Consider the following 23427-nt stretch of genomic DNA (forward strand, 5'->3'; position numbering starts at 1 on the left):
CAAATCGGGGAGAGAGTCCCCAGGGCCCTCTCGCTGCCAGACCTGCACCGCGCTGGGCTTGTTCTTCAGATGAAGCTCTTAGACAGTGACGACAGATAGTGGAATAGTGTGTTTGGTTGTGTAAGAGGGTGTGTGGGTGAGAGGTTAAAGGGGCTTAGTTCGGACATTCATGTACGTCACAAAGTGGGTGAGCGGTCACATTTAATCTATTGGAAAAAAATAGAATCATTCACTTGTCAACTTACTAGACGGCCATGTTTTGTCTAGATAAAATAAAGATACTTTTTTTCAGCAAAATCGTGTAAGAATGAACCTCATTCAATTAATTTTAATTTATGCTTAAACAGAAAAAATAAACAATTTATTTTAAAATTAACAATTTTATCTATCCATCCATCCATCCATCTATCTATCTATCTATAGTTTGTTTTAGTGATGTTTAAATATTTTCATTGAAACATTCATTAAGAAAACAGTTTTTGCAGCATTCACAACATGGCCCCCAGGTGCTAATCAAAGTCTAGGTGTATTTGTGGACTAAATAAAAGGCATTTTTAAGAGAAAAATCTGAAACTTGCTAGTCATAATGCTAATATTTTTTTCCCCATTTTTCTACCCAGAGACTGAAAGCTGCCCTTGCCCACCATACAGGGGGCATGGCGAATGGCAGCATGAACTCCATGGGTCATATGATGGAGATGATGCAATCGCGGCAGGATCAGGCCGGTCACCACCACCTGCACTCTCACCCCCACCAGCACATGCAGGGCCCTCCCCACGGATACCCACACCATGCCCACCACCACCCCAGCCATGCACAGAGCGCCCATCACCACCCACAAAACCATGGGCACCACAACTCCCACCCGCCCCACCTGCACCCTGCACACGGACATCAGACCTCTCCACACCAACCAATGCACTCTGCTGCTTCACAGGTACTGAACTGGAGTGAGATAACGTTGTTGAGAGTCTAATGCTGCAATATTTGCAAATACAAGTGATGTAGAGATTGATGAGTTAAGCTGAATTTAAATTTTCAAGTTTACTTGAGTTGGGATAAATTGAGAGAGTCAAATGTCAAAAATAAAAAAAAAATGAAATAAATAAAAAAAACTGGGGCCATTTTGGCCACATCTTTCAGAAAATAATATTTTTCTTCATAGTTTATATAAAAACTGTACATTAAAATGAAAAGACTTCATTTTTATTTCTAAATTCACTTAGTTGAAAATTAAGTAAAATGTAAAGGTGAAATAAAATAAAATCATAATGAAGAAAAAAAACCCTCATTAAAAGAATGACATTCTTAAAAAGAATAAATACTGTAAGTTGTAAATGAAAACAGTTCTTACGTGCACCACATTTTTGTTGAAAAGGATATAAAAGGTTTTCAAAACCATGTGAAATAAAGAGAATATTTCTAAGAACTTTGGCACATTTGTGTTTTAAACTAGATTTTTACTCTCACTCTTATTTGTGTTAACCTGTCTACTTAAAATTCTCTTCAGGTCTTTAGGGTGACTCAGTCCATCTTTTTGTGATTCAGGAGTTCTGCTTTAATGTATTATTAAGAAGGGGCCCTGTATACATACAAACCATCAAAGCCACTGCATTTTCCATCGCCTCCAGAAACCTGTAATGATGTAAAGACGGCAAACATGGCAACTGCCAAGCATATGTCAAAGAAGCTTTTTGTGGGCCTTGTACACTTGTAATGGCCCTGTTTCTCAGGGTGTTGTAGAGTATTGGTCCGAGTGGACATGTGCAGTGGAAAACTGGGCCCGGACACCTTTTTATGAGGGTGGGGCAACCTGTAAATCACACTGCTGTTTCTCACACCCAGACGTCCATCATAGGACTGTAAGGCCACGTGCACAGGGCACATGTTGTTTTAAAGAAAACCCCCAGTTTCTGACTGAAGAGGCCTGAGCGATGAGATGTTAGACAGGTGATTGGCTGGCAGCCAGGTCTGTGAATATATGAATATGATCCCTCAGGGGAGAATTGTAACTTCAGACTGTTTGTTTTCCTGTATTTTACAGTTATCTCCAGCTGCACAGCAAATGCAGCTGACGCAGACCCTTCAGTCCCCGCCGCCCAGCGGAGGGCGCCGCAGACGGGTCGTGGACGAGGACCCCGACGAGCGCAGGAGGAAGTTCCTGGAGAGGAATCGTGCAGCCGCCACACGCTGCAGACAGAAGAGGAAAGTGTGGGTGATGTCGCTAGAAAAGAAAGCGGAGGAGCTCACCCAAACCAACATGCAGCTGCAGGTCAGAATCACTCATTCGTACACTTCTCCTCAGCTGAAAGCCTCTGTTCTTAAGCGTAAAAAGCACACTTCGCTTTGGAACACACACTGAGATGTATTTCACACGGGGCTTTATATTTCACTCGGTATTAGCTTACTCTAGACCACAGAAGCTCATAAACACCCTTAATTTGACAGCTGAAGCTACTGTCGATGGAGAGCAGACGGGGACGGCTGTGTGGAGGGCAGGGTCAATGGGTTATTGAGGTCTACAGAGTAACCAGAGCACAGCCAGCTGCAGCTGAATGTGTGGTTTGTAGGCCAGTAAAACCTCTGTGCATCACGGCACATCTCATCTGCAAGAGGTTTCCATTCATACGCATCCATTTGGGCTCCCAGTAGACCTTAAATTTGCATGGAGATTTACCTGAAAGATTGATGCTGTGTGTGTAGTCATGGTTGATGTTTGAGTATATCAAGTATATCAAGCTGGTTTTCAGCAGGTCTCCAAGCCTGATTGAACTAGTATTCAGGTGGTCCAGTCTGACCAGATGACACATGTCTAAAGCCCACTCTAAAACCATGAAATCAGAACAGCTTGACCGCTTTGGTTGGTTTGGGCATGGTGATCATCCTCATCAGGCCACATCATTCACTCTCTGCTTATCTGAGCAAGCTGAGGTTAAACTGTCTCGCTCAAGGCCACAATAGCTGATGTTTCGCTCTGTGCACTTAGTGTGGTTTGAACCTTTCAATTACCAGCGTACATTTTAAACCACTACACTGTAACGTTCAGATGTTCGGGGTTGGTAAGATTTTTCTTCTTTCCATGTTTACCAAGACTGATACAGTAAAAATACAGTAAAAACAATAACTGTTTTCAATTTTAATTAATTTTAAAATCTAGTTTATTCCTGTGTTGGTAACGCTGAATTTTTTCATTATTATTATCAATGTTCAAAATAGTTGTGCTGCTAAATATTTTGTGGAAACCATGTTTTTTTTTTTATTTATTCATAATTTTTTGATAAAGAATGAAATAGAAATCTTATACAACATTATATAATTACTGTCAATTTCAACATTAATGTATTCTTGCTGAATAAAAGTATTAATATAATAAAGCAAAAAAAAATAAATAAATAAACATACTGACCCAAACTTTTGAATAGTAATGTATATTTAGCAAAAAAATATAAATATATATATATGTGTATGTGTGTGTGTGTGTGTGTGTGTGTGTGTGTGTGTGTGTGTGTGTGTGTGTGTGTGTGTGTGTGTGTGTGTAGGCCACTCCCATAGTCCCACTGTTCAGGCTTGTTTTGTGAAATATTCACCCCATAGTCACAAACATTGTACCTGTCAAAGTGAGGATTCTTCTCCACCAAGCATCCCTGAAACGTTGCCATGTTTTCATATCAGTTCTGCTAAATCATTACATCAAATTCAAGAACTCTGTGTGATCAGACGCTCATGTTCCCCACAGCAGTAATTGCGGAGAATTAACCGCCTGTTCATTATGAGGTTTTCTAATGAGACCCAGACTTGTCTGGCCTTTAATTCATTTTGTCGGCTGGGCAGTTTGATGTGAAGCTGCCAATATATCCACCAGAGACCTTTTTCCAACAAGTTTGTCATAATTATGTTAAGTATTGTATGGTTTATGACAAGAACAGGACATCATAAACATGTGTGCCTTTGTTTAAATTTGTTTACATACTAAGGAGCCATAGGGGCTAACTGTCACAAACGTGATTTCCCAAACAAGGCTTAAACTTAATCTTAAACTACAAAGGATTTTCAACAGACAGTAACTCATAAGCAGTCAAATCCAATCCAAACTGTATCCAAGAAACTTATATACAGTACATGTTTATATCTGTGAAATAATGAGGGACATTTAGTTTTAACCTATGTTGCTTTACACTGTGTTTTGTTTTATGTCTGTAGCCAAAGTGTATGACTGGATATTTCACTAGAAATAAGTTATTCAGTTCCTGTAAACACTGAGGGTTTCATGTTATCAATGATTTTTTTTTTTTTTTTTTTTGGCAGAATGAGGTCACCATGCTAAAAAACGAGGTGACACAACTGAAACAGCTTTTACTGACGCATAAGGACTGTCCCATCACCGCCATGCAGAAAGAGTCCCAAGGTTACCTCAGTGAGTATGATCACACACGGCCAGGGTTGACATTACATAATAACAAATATACCGTATATTGTTTGTAGGACACACCCACTGATATAGATACTCGTGACTATTTTTAAAATGTATGGAGGCTGCCACTCCCTGGTTATAGAGGAGGGGAAAACACTCATTTTCTCAGTCACTGACAAACCAGTTACCTAAATATGTTTATGATGCAGAGTTATTATTTCCAAGTAAATGCCTTCAGGTAATGTACACTGCCTGTCTTTCTAAACTTCCAAATTCATCAGTAATTAATGAAGTTGTGAATATTCAAATATTCATCTCAATGTGGTGTTTATTATTTTCACATTATTGTCCTTTCTCATAGGAAACAAATGAGATCTCTTTAATATCTCAGTTATTTTTGGATGGATGGATGGATGGATGGTTGGTTGGTTGGTTGGATGGATGGATGGATCGATGGACAGATAGACATGGATAGATAAATGGATGGATGGCAGATAGACGGATGGATGAATAAATATATCGATGGGTAGATAGATGCATGGATGGATGGACAAATAGGCCGACAGACAGACAGACAGCTGAAGGGACGCACCCAGACATCTTCATCTCTCCTCTTGTCCCTCAGGTCCAGAGAGCAGTCCGGCAGGAAGTCCCACCCCTGTAACCCAGCAGCAAGTCATCCAGCACAACACCATCACCACCTCCAGCACAGCACCCAATCACCGCACAGATATTAACCCCATCCACTAGAGACTCCACCCCCTGACGCCCTTTACCACGCTGGACATCCCGACTGCAAGTCCTGGACAGACACACACCTCTGTGCCTCTGCGGCAGCTTATTCTTCTGTTTGTAATTTGTAAATGTAAACTGATTACCATTTTGTTTAGTTCTGTGTGTTTTATGTTTCCATTTGTGTCTGCTTAAAAAAAGGGAGTTTGCATAAATCATCGGGCACCATCTCGCTTGTCAAGGACATCACTAATGGACACGCAACTGTTACATCTGTTCCTGGATTACTGCTGGACCACTGCCTTTACAAATTACAAAACTCGGATAACTGGATAGCTTTTGCTATGAATTTTCCATTGCCGAAAAGATGCTGTCTTTTCCTTTCTGTTTATTGTTATAACAATTACTCTCACAGTCCCCTTTTTATCAAATTCAAAAGGATAAATTAGGAGGGTCAGTCTCCATTGGGAGTTCCTAATGAAAGTAACCTGAAGCAATATGAATCTCTGACATGCTGAGCAATCTGATTGTCTTCACTTGCTCGCTTGGACCAGAATCTAGATCAGATTAAGTTCAACCTATTTGCTTCTGTCATTTCAGATATAATTTCAAAAGTTATCTTCCTAAAACAAAACAGCTTTGAGCTCCTAAGCTGGTACAGCTCATGTAAATGGAATGCATTTGTCAGGCTCCTGTGAGCATATGCCCTGCTGAACGTGTGAGATTTCGGAGTATTCCCAAAGCGGCGAGTTCATAGCTGCAATCACGTTGCACCAGGAAGACATCTCACTTGCCGTTTCTGTCCAAACATTTCAGAAGATCCCATCAGCTGTTATATTTTAAGCTGGTGTAAATTCTCATCAGTTTGCATATTGCTTCTTCTGGCAGTTCATTTCAGTATCTGTTTTGGATCAGCAAGTGGAATAAGTATTATGCACATACGTCAATACATTTTTATGTATGTTTTGTGCTCATATGTGGGCCTCCCAACCAATGCACTAATCTTGCACCAGAATATTGCCATGGAAAAACGCTACTTAAAATTTGTTTTTATTTTGGCTCAAAGTTTTGTTTTTTTGTTTTTCTTGAATTTATGTTATTTTTTGAAGTTTTTTTAAGGGTGTTACAATGTGTAATGAACCAGGGTTCTTACCAGTGCCTGAGTCTGTGTTCACGATATGCTGATTCACGACCTAGGGAGCTGATTGAGATGCACCAGAATAAAAGTAACGTGAAAACAGAACACGAAAACGCATACTGTGTGAACTGCCCTAATAATAACATTCCAATGTGACTTTTGTAAGGGATATGTGGGCAAGATCCCATATACCTCATGAGTGTATGATCATGGACTGATGAGCTATAAGATGGCTGCTGTCACTTTAAGACACTGAGTCCTAAATACCTTAAAGACCATGACACACCAAACCAACATTAAAGAACTAGCGGCGATGAAAGCCGACTGTGTTGTTGTCTTGCTTCACCTGTGCCTGGGCCATAAAGGTTGCCGCAAAGGCCACAGCCAAAGGCCAACTATTACGTACATTCTGCATATGCGTGAAAAGAAAAAAACTTTCCATACCAGTAGTTGGCAGTAGTCGGCAACAGTAGTCATCATTCAAAAAGGGAAACCGAAACTACAGAAACAAGACAGTGCTTTCTTACAACTTTCTTCATTCCAGATGTTTTTTCAATGCCATATCACTAGGAAAATATTTGCATACTGGAATGCTCAGGTTGGACGATGTAAAATTAGAACAGCCATCTGTGTGCGACCTCTTGACTTAGTTATTTGCTTGTTTTCGTAACTTTTGTTTTTCTTCTTGCGCACTGGTTCGCTAAGCTAAGTAGCCAATCAGAGTGATCTTTCTCACCGACTGCCTAAGACTGATACAACTGGCCCAATCGCCCAAAAAGCCACCAACAGGGTCCTACTAGTGGCGACTGTAATGATGGCCTGGCGTTAGCAGACAGCCAACTGTTGGCTTGGTGTGTCATGGACTTAAGTTGCATTTTCCTTGTCTAATTGCAAATAATGATGCAATTTGGTCAACTTTGTTTTTCTCCGCTGCGAAAATGTAGCATTTTACTATTTGTACACAGGTACTGATCTAGACCGATCTAGATACTGCTTTAAAAATGTCACTATGTGCCTGAATATGTCTTAAATACTCACATAGGGAAGAATGTCAGTCCTTGGTAATACCTTGATATCACTGCATTTATTTTCAATTCAGGTTGAACTTTTAGGTCTTGACATTGACAGTTAGGTTTTTTTGTAAAGACTAATTACTAGTGTTTTATTGTGGCCATTTGTTTCGGACTCGATTTGGCATTAATGGACTTTTCTACCTTCTTGCAACCAAGGAGGCCTGTGATGAGAATACAAGCAAGCTGGATATGTCTTAGCATCACGAGGAGAGATGCACCAAAATGTTTCCCCTCTGCTAAAAAGGGCCTTTTTTCCAGCAGCTAAGCTCAGAACTCTGTTTCATGTTTTTCACAGTTTGTAGAGGATTTTTCGTCCCTCCTAAATGGAACATATTGATTCCCTTCGCCTTTCCTCGCAGCACTGTGTTTGGAACAAGAGCGTGCAAAACGACCTCCACATTGAGAGGCGGAAATCTTGTAGCTGTCTATGCACTTTGACCTCTGTGAGCAGCAGAGGATGGAATAGCCATATAGAAGACTCAGCGATTCCCAGTTCCCACACCAGCGAGAGCCAGCCACTGTCAATCTATGGAGCAACGCAACTTGTACGGACCAATGGGATTGGAGCCCGGAATGGGTTACCCCAAGAAAGACACAATTCAAACCCCGAAGGCTTGAGTTTTGGAGGTGCTCCTTTAGCTTTAAGACTTAAAACTGTCCCTTTAGATAAAACCTGTTTGTCACACTGTGAAATGGGTGACATCAAGGTGAACTGGAAACATGATTGTGCTTTTATTGTCGGACCTGATGGTGGTTTGGTTGTTTCCCAGCATAGTTCACATAGGATAGTTCACCCAAAAACGAACATTGTCATCATTTACTCACCCTCATTTCATAGCATACTTGTTTCTTTCTTATCTTTCTTCTGCAGAACACGAAAGAACATATTTTGTAGAACTTTTTACAGTTTTGTCCGTACAGTGAAAGTCAATGGGGTCCAAATGTTTCAAACTTCAAAAAGGATGTAAAGGTAGTGTAAAATATAAAATCATTGATTAAATACTGTATAGTGACATGTCAGTAATAGCAAACCTCATTGGTTCTTGTGTGTCACATGATGCCATAACACAAGGTTTGATGTTACTACTGCTGTGTTTCCGTATTTGGTTTGTGCTCTGTGTAGATGAGTTGATCAATGATTTGATTTGATTCTATTTGAGAGCGAATAGCCACTTTGCTCTGTTCAGTGATCATATCGTTTCAGAAGTTGTTTGGATTAGTTTTACGCTACCTTCAGCTTTCACAGTATGGACAAAAACAATAAACCATTTTTCAAAAAACATGTTCTTTAGGGAGGGAGAAACTTTCCCCATGCAGATTTCGCAATTCACCGCACTGACCAACAGAAACTGCTTGGTTTTAAAGTGCTAGTAGTGTAGAGATGTATAAAGCGCAGCTTACACAGACGTCAGAGACAATAGACCTTTTTTTGCCCAATGTGACCAAACCTAAAATGATAATCAGGTATTTTGGGTGAACTGTCCTTTTAAGTAACTCAATGTTTTCTGTGCATGTAGCATCATAATGTAGTTTCGAATGGGATTCTGATGCTCGCAAAGAGTGTGAGTTTCAGTGTTTCTGGAGTGTGAGCTTGAAAGTTAACTTGAGATCTGTGTATGCATGCATTTTCAGTCTCATTGGCATCTCAGACTTCACACTCACAAGTTTTGCAGTGTTTAACCCTACATGATGAGGTAATAATATGGCGGGAGGGGCTTGCTAAAAGCAGTTTGGATCTCTATGGAGGACTTTAAACTGTCTAAAGTTGCATTATAGTTCATCTCCTGCATCTTTACATTTCAAAGCGAGGTGGTCAGAAGCATATCTCTGCAGGGCCACATAGTATCTTACCCAAGCAACATAACATACAAGAACACACTGAACTGGAAATATTTCACTCATTTCAGTGAGTAACAGACATTAATCTCAAATTGTTGATTTGGCATTAGTCCTTGTTAGGATGGGTGGATGGATGTCTTTTGTAATAGCATTCTTATAAAACAGAGGGAGAATTTTTTTTGTGTGTGCGCGCGAGTATATGTGTGCTTTTGTGTGCATATTTTTTTTCTTTTTTATTTTAGGTGGAGGACAATGAATACACATTAATAAAACTATAAATGTATCATTGCAACACAACTATAAATATTGTATAAATTTGCGTTAATTTTTGTAATCTTGTTCCGGTAATGCAACCACCTTTCTTTTTGAAAGGAGAACATGTTTGGTACTTGTTTGTAAATAATGTTTGCATTGCACTTGCAGTCTACAAATGTTTGCCTGTTCATTTCAGAGCTGAAACATTGCATTGTTTGTTACGCATATTGAATTCATGAATTCACACACGCCTGCATAACTTTGTATATTTTATATGTTTATTAATGCCTTGAACAGTTTGTGTTTATGCAAATGTACAGATGTGAGATCACAACAGCTATATTACAATATGAAAATAAAGCACTTGTTCTGTAACAAAGCTCTGCCAATTCATGATTTTGTCACTTACAAAAAAATGCAGCTTGTTTACAGTAAAAATATAAGATTGGGGTATTTACATTTTCAAGTATTGCTTTTCACATTTTTTTTCATGTTTTCCATAAGAATTTGAACTTTAGTTTGCAGAGTACATCTGAAAGTGACAGTCACAAGCGTTTTGATTATTTTTTGTTGATTATTGATTATGTTTATTTGATTATTTAATGTACTAGGGACCCCTGGTGGACAGATCTGTCCAATAAGGATTTTGATACAGACGCACACATTGGATATTTCAATGTAAAGTAGCCAATAGCATATACAAAATAAATAAATAAATAAACGAATAAATAAATAAAATTATTTAAATGAACACTTATTTTGCTCAATGTTTATGCACTAAATACATTGATAAACTACTGTCACATACATGTTTAGATAAAATATCCAAGAAAGGTGTGTACCTTGGCATTAAAAAACACAATAAAATTAAGCATGAAGTAATACAAGTTCCATATTCATTTAAGACATTAATTGTAGAAAACGCCTATATGCATAGGATAAATGATACAGACCTTTTATAAGTAACAGCAACCTATATGAAATATATATATATATATATATATATATATATATATATATATATATATATATATATATATATATATTGTTTTGTTTTGTTTTTTTTACAGCCAGCTGTCGCCCCCTGCCGGACACATGAATGAAATGTTGTTAAAAACACTCGGGGCACAAACGGCTGAGAAAAGTTCAAGACACTGTTCATTAAATATAAATGCGTTTCATTTTTGGCACGTTGTGCCATTGGCGAATCTATATAATCTATCTAGCCTATTTTTGATTTCCAAACCTAATATAAAATGAATCTGCTTCCTTTCTATTAAAGTAGGTCACAACAGTTTCCTTTTTTTGTTTCTTCCTCTCATCTTCTGTATACACTGAAGCACATCTTTTCTTCTACAGTTTACAGTACAGCATAAGAAAACGAACATACTAATGCTCAGGGGTGCATTATTACTTTACTGAAATAGAGCCTGTTATTGGTCACACTTTAGTTTGGGGACCAATTCTCATTTTTAACTACCTATTAATTATGACTCATCTCCATGAACTCTTAATTTCCTGTTTAGTAAGGTAGTTTTTAAGTTTAGGTATGGGATCGGATTAAGGGATCTAAAATATGGTCATGCAGAATAAGGCATAAATACATGCTTCGCAAGTACTAATAAACAGCTAATATGCTGTTTACCAACTAGTTAACTAAAAGTAACGATTATCACACTGAATAGATGAAAATATCCATCTGGATTCAAATCACAACAAGATAGGTAGTAGATTATAATCAAATCACACTTTAATCAAAAATTGATCATGTACAATAAAAACATAGCCCCAACACTTAACACATAGCACAATAAAAACATAAACCCTAACCTTTTTCATAATAGCACACGGAGTTCTAAACTGAACAATGATTCATTTAGTGGTCACTTTACATTAAAAACCCCTGATGAGCCCTGCATAATTTGGTTCCAACCTGTCTGAAGTACTTGAATTTTATTAGAGTTGAATCTAAACTCTGAAGGGCTCCGGACCTCCAGGAATTGAGTTTAACACCCCTGCTTTACATTCTATTTCAGTTTAGTGTGTCAATGTGATGAGAATCCATCTGTAGAAAGGAATCTGTCAATCATGGCAAATGATCTCTCTGGTTGGTCATAAGGCAAAATGTGCCCGCCTCCCCTGACAATCACCTACAGAGAAGAAAACATGAATGTATTTCATGTGTTTTTACAACTTTGTATATATTTGCATCAGCCAATGCAATTACAGCAAATAATAACAATAAACATGTTAATTAGAACATATTTATTTTACACAATATTTAAACCCAAAATTATTATAGTTATTATAAATTAAAATATATTTGTTGCTTATGTACTGACAAGGCTGTGAGCAGATTTTGGAATGGAATGGGTATGGCTTTCAGCCAATGGTGATCATTTCAAAATTAAATACTATATTGGCTGATAATTTAAATATATTGATCTAGCAATACTGCAGACCCTCACCTGAAGGAACTCTCCTACTTGTCGCACATAACCTGCCACTTCAGTATCACTGGGCTGGACCTTCCAGTGGAAGCGCTCTGCTTTTTTATACTCGTCCGCTCCTGACCAGTTCACTGTGGGCAGGAAGCGCTCAGTTAGAGGGGCTGCAACGATGACATCAAGCTGTCCACTGTAGATCATCACCTGTGAACACACGATCAAATCCATCCCACAGATTAATTAATTTATAGCTATGATGTCTATTCAGTTTAAATTTCAAGGGACACTACATTAAAAATACAAGCAATTCAAGTAACTTAACGCAAGGCAAAACACTGACCAACTTTATAAAGCGAGTTGGAATATATGATGTGATCTTGAAATTCCAAATATTAAATCCACTTCCATAAATGATTCCCCTTGCCAATAATAAAAATCTGTCCAAAACAATAATCTGATAGTATTTAATTTATAGCTGGAAATTCTATATATTTTTGCTTGAATAAACAGATTAATTATCAATTAAATAGTAAAAAATAAAGCACTAAAAACTAAAATCAATCATTTCAAATAGCACAAATGTACAATATAAAACAATGGGTATTAAACCTATAAAGCCTACTGCAAATTTCTAAGGCCTCTAAATAATCAGCATGATCAAAACTTCGCATTTTTTCATCTGATTGATAGTTTATACTTTTTAGCAAATAAAAGGCCTTTTAGTATAATTCTACAAATCGTGGTACACGTCTTTTTGCTGTGAAATCTTTTATAAAGTAAACATAAAAAAAACTTTTATATAGTTGGCAATATTTCAAGACAAACACTTACTCGACTTTAAAGAATCTCAAATATGGACTCATAATCAATATGGTATTGATATTGTGCATCCCTAAACCCAAGGATTAAATATGATTAAGGAGTTACTATATCATTTAGCAAAGGCCACAAAACTCCCAAAACAAACAATGGAATTGTTTCCTCACTCTATAGTTGTCCATGAGGACGCCCAGCCAGGGCTTGATGGACTTCATGACATCCTGAAGCAGATGCTTCTCAACATCTGAGCCGTCATTGAATGTAAGATTACCAACGTGGATGGAACGACGAACATCTGGTAGAGTCACAAATGAAGAAAAATACTCCTGATCTGGAGGCTCCTGTTTAGAAAAAAGACACAGAGAAAGACAAACTAGCCATTCAAATCAAGAAGACCTCATTCCCATCCATTTGCTTGTTGTAATGAAGTGTGTGGGTACCTGACACTGCATGTAGTTGAAGTAGTTGGTGCATCCAGTGACGTTTTGGAAGTAAGAGGGATAAGAAGTAAGATCACCATTCAGTAAGCTGTCAAAAACCTGAAGGAGAGACGAGGTGTTTTTTTAGAACGGATGTAATGAAGAAGCCTCAGTGTCCTGATCTGCTGGATCACACTCACCTCGAAGGCCTCCACCCATCTCTGCTCCTGGATGAGTTTGACTACTGCATCCGTCTACTGCTGCACATACTGCCTCTGCAGCTCATCCACGAGACCCGTCTGATAGAGGAAATCTGCATAACCTCCCAGCATCTGAGACAAATCACAGAAATTAAAGTCCGCACATCAAGGAGTCAAGTCAAATTTATCACAATACATATGGTTTCAAAACAGCTTTACAAAAAGTCTCAGTGCCAATTCAGAGCAATAGCATTACTGTAAATCATAATTATATGAAAACATCCTTTTCATTCACCAGTTCAGGGTCACACAGACCATCTCCAATGGCTACTCCTTTAAAGTTGATCTTCACTTTGGCAGAGGGATTGTTCTTGTGGATGTAGTAGCCGATCGCTGGAACATACTTTCCTGCGTATGACTATGGATTTTAAAAGTTAATTAAAGTTAACAACAGTATTTTGACTGTACAAGAGAGTTGGATTCTGATTGTATCAATCCAAAATGAGGTCCGTTTCCTCACCTCGCCTGTAGCGTAGAACGGATTAGGCTGGAACTCACTGAATATTTGGAAGAATTGAGTCAGGGCACTGCAAAGGGGAAAATATATATATATATTTAGCACATCTCACGTTGTCTTAGATATACAGTAAACTTTTGCCATCGTACTTGTACAAGTCTCTGCCCACATCATCCTGGTTTTGTGCGAACCCTCGGTCATCTCCAGTGAAACTCCATCCTGTCCCAACCTTAAAAATATCCATTTAAGATATATACAGTAATTGAATTAAAACCTGTCATAGATATAATGGTCACACATACTGTATAAGTGTATTTGCAGTAGGGCTGACAAGTGATGAAATACATGTGATTTATTTAATTTATTCAGTTCCTTCTTAAAGAAAGAAATACTGTGTGTAATAATTATATTCTTAGATTCTGTGTGGATGACACACACGATAGAATTTATGTATATCACTATATAAAGACGCTCAGATGTATGCAGAAATACTGTTTACCCATCTCACATCAGAACAAAATAAAAAAAAGAATAAAAAAATGCATCTCATGCTTAAATTGCATGAAAAACAAGAGAAATAATATAACTAATTAATGTTTTCAGGAATTACGTGAAAAGCAAACTACTTTTGTTAAACATATCATATGGATTTAAATTTGATTTTCAGAAAATTGCACATAACACATAAATGCATTAACAACATTTTAAAAAATTGACATATCTAGTATATCACATGTGGGAATATTAACTTCGACAGCAGACAGAGTCTGAAATAATTAAAATACACTAAACTCACCGGGTTGTCGATGTAAAGAACAGAGTATCGTGATGTCCAGGGGAAATCCCTATAGCCCACTGCAGAAAGACAGCAAAGGGTTAAATCCGAAGCTTCCAAGGTTTCAATTTCTGGACCAATAACATCTATAATACAATGTTCATAAGACACAGAAAAACATGCTGCTCTCCATCAACATAATGTAACATGGCATACAGGAATTGTACTCACATGTGAGGTTCTTATGTACAAAATATGGGCCATGCTCCACAAACAAGCCAAACATGGAGGTGCCTCCAGGTCCTCCCTGCAGCCACAGCAGCACCGGAGCCGTCTCTGGTTTCTCCTAAACACAGAAAAAACATGCTGCAAAAAATAAGTGTGCGGTCAACAGCAATAACATCACTAAATCTAAATCAGAGAAAGAATGCTGTAAGCTCTGTATAATTTGTTGTGGACGAATTCTGAAAGCACCTGACTCAAGTGACGCAGAAGTTATAATCAGCAGATCAGTCTTATATTTAGTGCTGTTCATATTCATATGGTACAAAACTAAATGTACAACTTTATACTACCTGGGCAGGAAAGAACCAGAAGAAAAGGTTACTGTTGTAGGTCTTGTTCACAGTGAGATATCCTGAGTAACTTTTGACATTGGCACCAGGAAGGGGTCCCACCAAACTCAATTTTTTGGCTGCACATTCACAATACATAAATGAAAGCCTATTAGCATATAAATCAGAAACTTCAGTGAATCATGATAGATAGCAGTTATTTCATTATGGACAACCAATTCAACTGATCTATCAATCTCTCACTAACTTCTCCATATGTTGTTATAGACTGTCTAAAACTTTCTGTTAAGCAAAAGGCAAATTAAAGTGAAAGAAGAGGAACTGAAATTATTCTATGCAAACAGCAAGCATGCCTTCTTCTATTTTGCCTTCCTCTAGGTAGGGAGTGAGCATCAGGGGTTTGCCCGGGTCAACTCCAAAACGTGACCCGCTCACACGGTGTGACTTCCTGCAGAAGAACGAGGAGCAACCGCGAGATCTGACCGACTCCAGAACAGCCCAGAGCAACAGCAGCCTCAGCGTTTCCTTCAGCATTATAGAGGTGCGACTGCAGACAGCACAGAAATATGACACGGGGATCAATGATCAAGCATGATATTAAAAGACTCGTATTACCCACTGCCATCTGTCTTTACAAGCCTAAACATATCAGATGAGAGAGAGAGAGAGAGAGAGAGAGAGAGAGAGAGAGAGAGAGAGAGAGAGAGAGAGAGAGAGAATAAAAACTAAAAAATCTCTTGTCAGTCATGAAAAATAAGGAACGTAAGTTACGTCCAAATAACAATAAGTTATGCATATAAGAACAGAAAAGACGGGAGTACTAAGGTTACTATCAAATCAAATACTTGATCATTTATGTACTTCTTGTTTTTCTGATTAATAATAACAATAGCGTTACCTTGAAGCCAGATGCCAATCAAAAATCCAGAAGCCGTTTGCATCGGCATATGAAAGTGAAGTACAGTAAATACAGATCGGCTTGTTGTCACGTCTGCTTATGTGTTGCAACCGGTCACATGACTATATGGGCTTTATGTCATGTGATCGCAGTGAAACCAGGAACTTCAGTCGAAAACACTGACCTCCACAGGCCTATTTGAGAGAAGCAGCTCCCAACCCATGTATCAACATTCCCAATATATTATACAATATGCATTAGTTATGTAGTAGACCTTCTAGTTGTCACAATTTTGAAAAAGAAAAAGAAAACAATTAAAAGAAAACAATTACAAAACTGTAAAACAATTATGAAGCAAAAACAATTAATTAAACAGAAAATAATATGTAACATAATTTTTTTTTAAACAATCTGGCCAGCAAATAAGTAAATTGTATAACACATTTAACATATGACAACTTGGCTCAATAAAAACTTGCTCTGACCTGAAATACACTTGTGTAACATGCCACAGCTCACTTGAGAGGCATGTAGGCCTAAGTTAACAGCACACATGACAGACAGACAGATGATTTTGGTCTGTCCATCATCAGAAGTCTTGACCTTGTCGGCTGCATCGAACAAGTAAAATCATGCAACAGTGTCATATCTTGAACAACACATTGTGATAAAAACTATTTTAAAATATGAATTAATTGTAATGGCCAAAATCTAACATTTAATCTGTGTCTCATGTTGTGTATAAGCAACACGAAGCCCACCTTTTTACACAAATGTAAGATTCCTTAAAATTGTGACACCCAATAAGAAACATAATGAATGGACAACAAGTATTTTACATGAATAGTAGTGATGACTGCATTCATGAAACTATTTAACTGATGTTTATTGCTAGAAAAGCACACAAAAAGGGGGTCAAACTGTATTTAAACATGTCTCAAATGCTGGTTACAAACCTCAGACTTTAATAAATATAATACATACACTGGCAGAAAAAAGTAGAGCTAGGCCTGCTTTATATACTACATTTTTGGTCAGTGCAACATGCTTTTTAAGTGGGTGTGCCTAAATTACATGTCTTTAAAGTGTACAGCGATGTTATAAATACAGACATTTGACGTTTTACATGCTAGGTTCGTTTTATGTAAGCAGGTCTTGCAAAAAAATAAATAATAAAAAAAAAGTAATGGAACACCAAAGTGTGCTGTACCTTTTTTACTGCATTGTCTATTAGTATGTACTTGGAAGCCATAAGTTCTGAACATATAACATTTCTTAGCAGCAGAAGGAATGTAACTTTCTTATATGGCCACAGCACACAGCTGAGAGGCATGTAAGTCAAGTTTATAACATGGTCAGGTACTGTAGACAGGAGGAATGCGCGCGCTCTTCCACTTTAAGAAGGCGGATTCGCCGCACACACTGTGTGTTTATTGCGCGCATAGAAGTGGCACATGGAAGCGATACAGTGAAATCCCTGACTGATCCCTGAAATATGGCGAAACCTACTGGCACTGACAGCACACGGAACGTCCGGGAAGTTTTTGGGAATTCTGCTTTTCATTCCGATGAAGAGTAGATGAGTTGTCACATATTCTGTACGTATATCTGAGGTTGTAGCAACTAGTTTCATCATATGGTTCTTCTGCTGCCACACGCGCGCCTGTAAATGCGGCAGCGCTGGAGACTCCCGTCTGATCAGACACTCACAGCTGGATTTTATCGGCTGTTTAGGAGCAACTCTGGAGAGCTGAAGACAGGGCAGGAGAGCAGAGACTGAGATGGAAGAGCTGTCAAGCCATAAAAGACGCCAGTAAGCGGGTAGATTCAGAATTAGACGCGATGGCAGCGTCCAGCAACTCCAGTCTGTCGGGTTCCTCCGTCTCTTCGGGTGAGTGTGATTAATCAAAGTGAAACTGGGATAATTTGTTTGGGAATCTGAATAAGAAATTGACTTGATGATGGCAGAATGGAGATGGTTGGCACTGGCAGTTTCATTTCTGTGGTTTTGGATGTAATTAAAGCAGACAGGATAGAACATGGGGAAGAGGTGTGTCATACCTTTTCTTCATTCAGGGTGAACCAGACCCACCTTTGACTTCCTACACCAATGCAAGAGCAAGCAGTCGTTGATATCTCCAATGCACCGTGGCAGATGATTGTGTAATGTCACACTCACTGTGCATGAGTTTTATAGGCCACCTCTATCTGATTCTATGTACATGATAGCAAAAAGAGACGATAAATGCTACATTATGGTGAGAGCTACAAATCAAAAATATACAGTGTCATATCAGCCCTGTTACCATAACTTCCCCTTAACAAGTCCATGAATAATAAAATAACTTTTATTGTATATTTTGATATTTATATATAAAAAAACCCACTTATATAATCAGTCCTGTTACTATGATTTTGTACAGTCAACAACAGATTTTCGAAAGCTATTTGAGGAAATATCAACATGTAGTGTCATGACCTTGATTACAAGGCTATTAGTGGCTTAATGAACTGTCACCCCTGTACAGCAAGGCCCTTTACATTTATAACAAATTTAGCTTGAAATGACACAATGCAGTTTATTAACATTGTGTTTATTAAAGTCTGCATGAAATTAATCCACTCAGGTGTACATCATACAGTAATATGGAAGAAAAGATTTGTGGCTACTTCCAATTCATCGCCTCTTTAGAAGTCAGTTTATGATTTTTGGATTTATTTAAACAAATTGTAGTCTATTAACAGTTAAGACTTTTCTGTTGGAATGTTTAAAATTGTACATAAATGTCACCTTTTCAAAATGGAAAAGCTAATTTCTTGGAATGACCCAAGTGTTATTTGGGCATAACAGCAATAGGATAATGTCAGCATTGTTTATAAATTTGTCATTAGTGTTGACTTTTGATATCCCAAGTATCACTGCCAGTAGTGCCAACAGCAACAGTCAATCTTTCTAAAAATGCCTTTAACCTGTTAAATTAATCTGTAAGAACATGAACATGGGAACCAAAAACTGGTTTGGACACATCCAGTACAAATGCACTTCCTGCCCATTGTCTCAAGGGATCTAGGTTACAACAGGCATATATATCCTAAATCCCAACATTTCAGATTTTTAATTTTTTTAAATCTAAAATGAGTCACCAAATGTTTTCATGGGCGTTTGATGAAAACTAATTACCCTAAAAGCTGTTCCTCTCTCTGTTTTATTCACTTGAAAAATTTTCTATTATCCTCTTCTTATTATCCCCAAGAAATTATTGATGTTGAAAATCTTCTTAGCTGGGTGTCATGTGGTGTTTGAGCTGCATTGTGCGAAAGTTCACTGCCAATATATTAACCTTCACTTTACAATTGCTAGTTACTTTTTAAAACATATGGCATATTTTCACGCAGGTACCAAACTGACCTAATGCACACATTTATTGTATATCTACAGTGTACACTACTGTCCACTTTTGGGTTAGCAGGTTTTTCTCTGCCTTTATTTAATTAAAAAAACAAAAAACAAACAAACAAGTAATATTGTTATAAATATAATTCTAGTCTAAAATAACTATTTCCTATTTGTATACATTTTAAAATGTAGGATGCCAAAGTTGAATTTTCTGTAGCCATTATTCCAGTCTTCAGTGTCACATGATCCTTCGGAAATTAATGCTGATTTGGAGTTCAAAAAATATTTCTTATGGTAAATGTTGAAAACAGTTGTGCTGCGTACAGTAATATTTTTTTTTTTTTTTAGAATTATTTGATGAATAGAAAGTTTAAAAGAACAGCCTTTATTTAAAATGGCATTTATAACATTATAAATGTCTTTACTGTCACTTGCATCTTTGCTTAATAAAAGTTTTAAATTCTTAAAAAAAACAAACAAAAAAAAAAATTTACACTGACCACAAACTTTTCAATGGCAGTATATATAGTATGAATTATACATATTTTATGACCTTAGATAAGAAACACACATTATTTGAAAGGAAAACCACCGTCCCTAAATGCACCTTAAGTCACAAATCAGAGTAAAAAGTGTCAGGTTGGCCGGATGTGTGAGAAGAACAAAAGAGCAGGTGTTTAAATCCACCGATCACAAGTGTGAGGAGAGATAAGGTTGGAAGCTTACTCAGAATCACTCCTACACAGAAACTCATGTTAACACCCTGTTCTCATACTGTGCTGCTCGACATTGCGTTTGTAAGAACAGAAGGAGGGATGTGTATGATCTGAGGGACAGTACACGTCTCAAGGGAGTACAAGTTCAAATAACAAGCTTTGTTGAATGGGTGTGTGTGTGTAAGGAAGGTTCGTTTTCGAATAGGCACTTATTTAATTATGGCTAGTTAGTTTGGGATTGGGAGAGAAAAAGAGAGGGTTTGTCTAATTCAGTTCATGCTTGCTGTAACTCTTCATGCAGACGCACAGAACCGCGACTCCTCCTTCATGCCAAGCCACGGGCTCTAGAGATCCAGTAAAGGGATAAAGCCAAGCCATGACTCTCTGTGGTCACCATCCATTCCCAAATAGATTATCTCACATGCATGTTGCTGAAGAAGCAGAAGTGCACTGCGGCCGTGATGCCTGCAGAAGGCGGGGAGTCTTTTCTGCCTGCGGTATGGAGAGCTGTCATTAGCTCCGTGCCCACGGTGTAATCATCGGATGTCATATACCACGCCTCTATCAGGCTCGCCGTGTCTGTCACAGGAGTATCATTATGTTAGAAAAACACTTTTTGGGCAGAAACCTTGTTTCATCTAGTTGGGGTGCGTGTAACACGCACACGTTCTGCTTTATATTAGCCAAGAACAGGGCTGTAAACAAATGCAGGGCAGACTGGCGAGATGGATGCCGCTTGGCTCAGCTCTTCTGACATCAAAGCCCAGTTCCAGCTTTGATGTTTCCCTAAAGGAAACCTGGGACTGCAGCTCAGAGCTGCAAGCTTGTGAACATTTTAGAAATGATGAAGTTGAAATTATGGGTAATTTCATGGGTTCGTGCTGATTCAATTTCTTTTAATCTGAAGGGGTTGTGTTGGCTTATGCTTAGGGCACTTGACCAGAAGGTCGCTGGTTTTATCCTAGTAAGGAGGGACTCGCCTCTTCATTGTACCCTTGGGCAAGGCATTTAACCCCAGATTGCTCCAGACAGATTGTCCCGACCATAAGTGCACTTCAGTAAGTCGCTTTGGATAAGACTTCAGATAATAGCATCTGCTAAAAGACTACTTAATTACTTATGTTTCTGCATGGGGTTCATTCTTTTAAAGTCAAAATGGAACAGCATTTACAGTACAATTGACTCTAAAAATATTATGTTGTTTAATCATCAAGTAACAAGTAAGAACATATTTTCATTACAACTTGAACACACCATACTTAACAAGTAAGGACATATTTTTGTTACAACTTGAACACACCATTACTTAAAAAATGCTTACATGCTTACACTACTGTATAAAAGTTTGAGGTTGGCTCTATTTTCTTTTTAAAGAAAATGTTTTTGAATGAAGTCTCTTATCAAAATAAATTAAAAGCAGTAATATTGCAAAATAGTATTATAATTTAATTTATTTAATCTATTTTAATATATTTTAAAATGTATTCCTGTTAAGGCAAAGCTGAATTTTCAGCAGCCATTACTCCAGTCTTCAGTGTCACATAATCGACAGAATCATCTGAAATCATTCCACAGAAATTATTCAAACACTTCTTATTATTTATCAATGTTTTAAACATATTTCTGGAAAACATTATACCTTTTTTGAGGATTCTTTGATGAACTAAAAGTTCAAAAGAACATTATTTATTTCAAATAGATATCTTTTATAATATTATACATGTCTTTACTGTCACCTTTGATCAATTTTGGTACATTTTTAAATTGTATATAACTTATCTATAATTTAAAACAATAAAATAATAAATTATAATTTCAAATTTAAAAACTTTTTTTTTTTTTGGGGGGGGGTATTTAAGTTGCTCTCTTTATGAACTATATATTAAATAAATATATTGAATACATTAGTATATTTGGACCAAAACTAAATTTTTTGCCATTGACCCAAAAATGGTCACATTGACTGCACGTCTGTACTTAGTCGTAATCATCATGAAAGCTATGCCTGTCTTCTGTGGTTCTGTGCTCTTCTGGTTCAATGGAGTTGAGATAAAGTGAATGCGAGTCCTACAACAGGAACAGATCAAAGCTCTGGTAAGCAAACAGCAAGAGAGATAAATCACAACAGCGGTTGTGTGTCCTTTTCTCTCTGCCTCTTTGCATTTCGTGCGGCATCGGCCTGTTGAGGTAAAGCTCTGTTCTTAGGCTTTGTGTACATGACAACGTTGTAGTCAAAAACTGAAACATTTTTCCCTTGCGTTTTTAAAAAGTTTCACGTATACATGACAATGTTGTATTACGTATGCCAGGCCAGTAGTTGGCGCTGTCACCTTGTTAGTAAACAGTACCTGTAGGGAAGTGATGATTATATGTTGTATATAATGCGTCTCCGTTGTTGGCTGTAATATTGGTGAAGTAAATCCACACTTTGTGTTAGCGTTAGCAAACTCTTGAGCAGCAACAACAGTACCATATACTCCGCCATTGTTGTGTATGTTTGTTCACGCTTGCCTTTAAAATCGACATGTACTGCGCATGTCTACATACCTAACATGCACTACGCACGCGCATGAGGTCACCGTTTTCAAATATTCCCGTATTGGGTGTTTACAAGGAAATGATAACAGTGCTGTTTTTCAAAAACTTGCACTTTGAAACCTGTTTTCAAAAATATGCAATCTCAGTCTCCAAAATGCCGTTGTCATGTAAACGAACAGTCAAAACGCATAAAACTTTCCCGTTATTGGCTGAAAACGTTGTCGTGTAAACGGCCCCTTAGTTCTGGAGTTGGTTAACATCAAAGTCAACAGCTAAGGAAAAAGTGAATAGAAGAACTCCTACAATCAAACAAAATCGCTCTTAAGCTTAAGACTTTCTGGGTAAATAGCGGTGGTCAAGTTAAAGAACCTTGGTTTTTCAAGGTCTTTACTAAGCTGTTGCACATAGCTAAAAAAAGCATGAATGAAGGGGCGAAAGACTGAATGGAACCTCAGCCTGTGATGACAGAGATGGTAAATGAGCCGTGCACATCACTTACTGCCAAGAAAATGGTACATTCTCTGCTTCGCTCTTCGGAAAGCTGTATTATAATCTTGTTTTTAAAGGTTTTCTTTTCTGACAGAAGCCACTGTAATATGGTCTGTACATTAGTGGTCATCTTAATAGTTTCTCGTGTGATTCCCGCCTTAGTTTTACAGTCAGTAAGTCTGAGCGAA

General features: G+C 37.7%; 3 protein-coding genes across 5 annotated transcripts in view; 2 read left to right on the plus strand and 1 right to left on the minus strand.

The window, feature by feature from the left end:
- Window positions 1-6212, plus strand: part of LOC109054730 (cyclic AMP-responsive element-binding protein 5-like) — a 51820-nt gene extending 45608 nt beyond the window's left edge. For both annotated transcript variants that reach the window (XM_042772311.1, XM_042772312.1), the window contains 4 exons: window positions 621-938; window positions 2046-2273; window positions 4307-4415; window positions 5038-6212. In XM_042772311.1, coding sequence (XP_042628245.1) covers window positions 621-938; window positions 2046-2273; window positions 4307-4415; window positions 5038-5162 — 780 coding nt within the window. In that variant the 3' untranslated portion in view covers window positions 5163-6212. The remainder of the gene's footprint in view (window positions 1-620; window positions 939-2045; window positions 2274-4306; window positions 4416-5037) is intronic.
- Window positions 6213-11177: 4965 nt separating this feature from the next.
- Window positions 11178-16258, minus strand: LOC109105401 (carboxypeptidase vitellogenic like). Its single transcript, XM_042772313.1, is given in 13 exon segments — window positions 11178-11599; window positions 11918-12100; window positions 12883-13056; window positions 13156-13254; window positions 13335-13466; window positions 13630-13752; window positions 13855-13921; window positions 14001-14080; window positions 14648-14706; window positions 14858-14972; window positions 15202-15320; window positions 15555-15748; window positions 16100-16258. Coding segments are annotated over 12 exon segments (1437 nt in total). The 5' UTR covers window positions 15736-15748; window positions 16100-16258; the 3' UTR covers window positions 11178-11494.
- A 1258-nt stretch (window positions 16259-17516) lies between these two features.
- Window positions 17517-23427, plus strand: part of LOC109063928 (beta-chimaerin-like) — a 44515-nt gene continuing 38604 nt past the window's right edge. The window contains exons 1-2 of one of the 2 annotated variants that reach the window (XM_042772315.1): window positions 17517-17697; window positions 17834-17990. In XM_042772315.1, the coding sequence (XP_042628249.1) occupies window positions 17942-17990 (49 nt within the window). In that variant the 5' untranslated portion in view covers window positions 17517-17697; window positions 17834-17941. Of the gene's footprint in view, window positions 17991-23427 lie in introns of both variants that reach the window. The other variant, XM_042772314.1, reaches the window with a different exon arrangement.

Source organism: Cyprinus carpio, chromosome A16 (genome assembly GCF_018340385.1).
Source record: "Cyprinus carpio isolate SPL01 chromosome A16, ASM1834038v1, whole genome shotgun sequence".
Classification (NCBI taxonomy): Eukaryota; Metazoa; Chordata; class Actinopteri; order Cypriniformes; family Cyprinidae; genus Cyprinus; species Cyprinus carpio.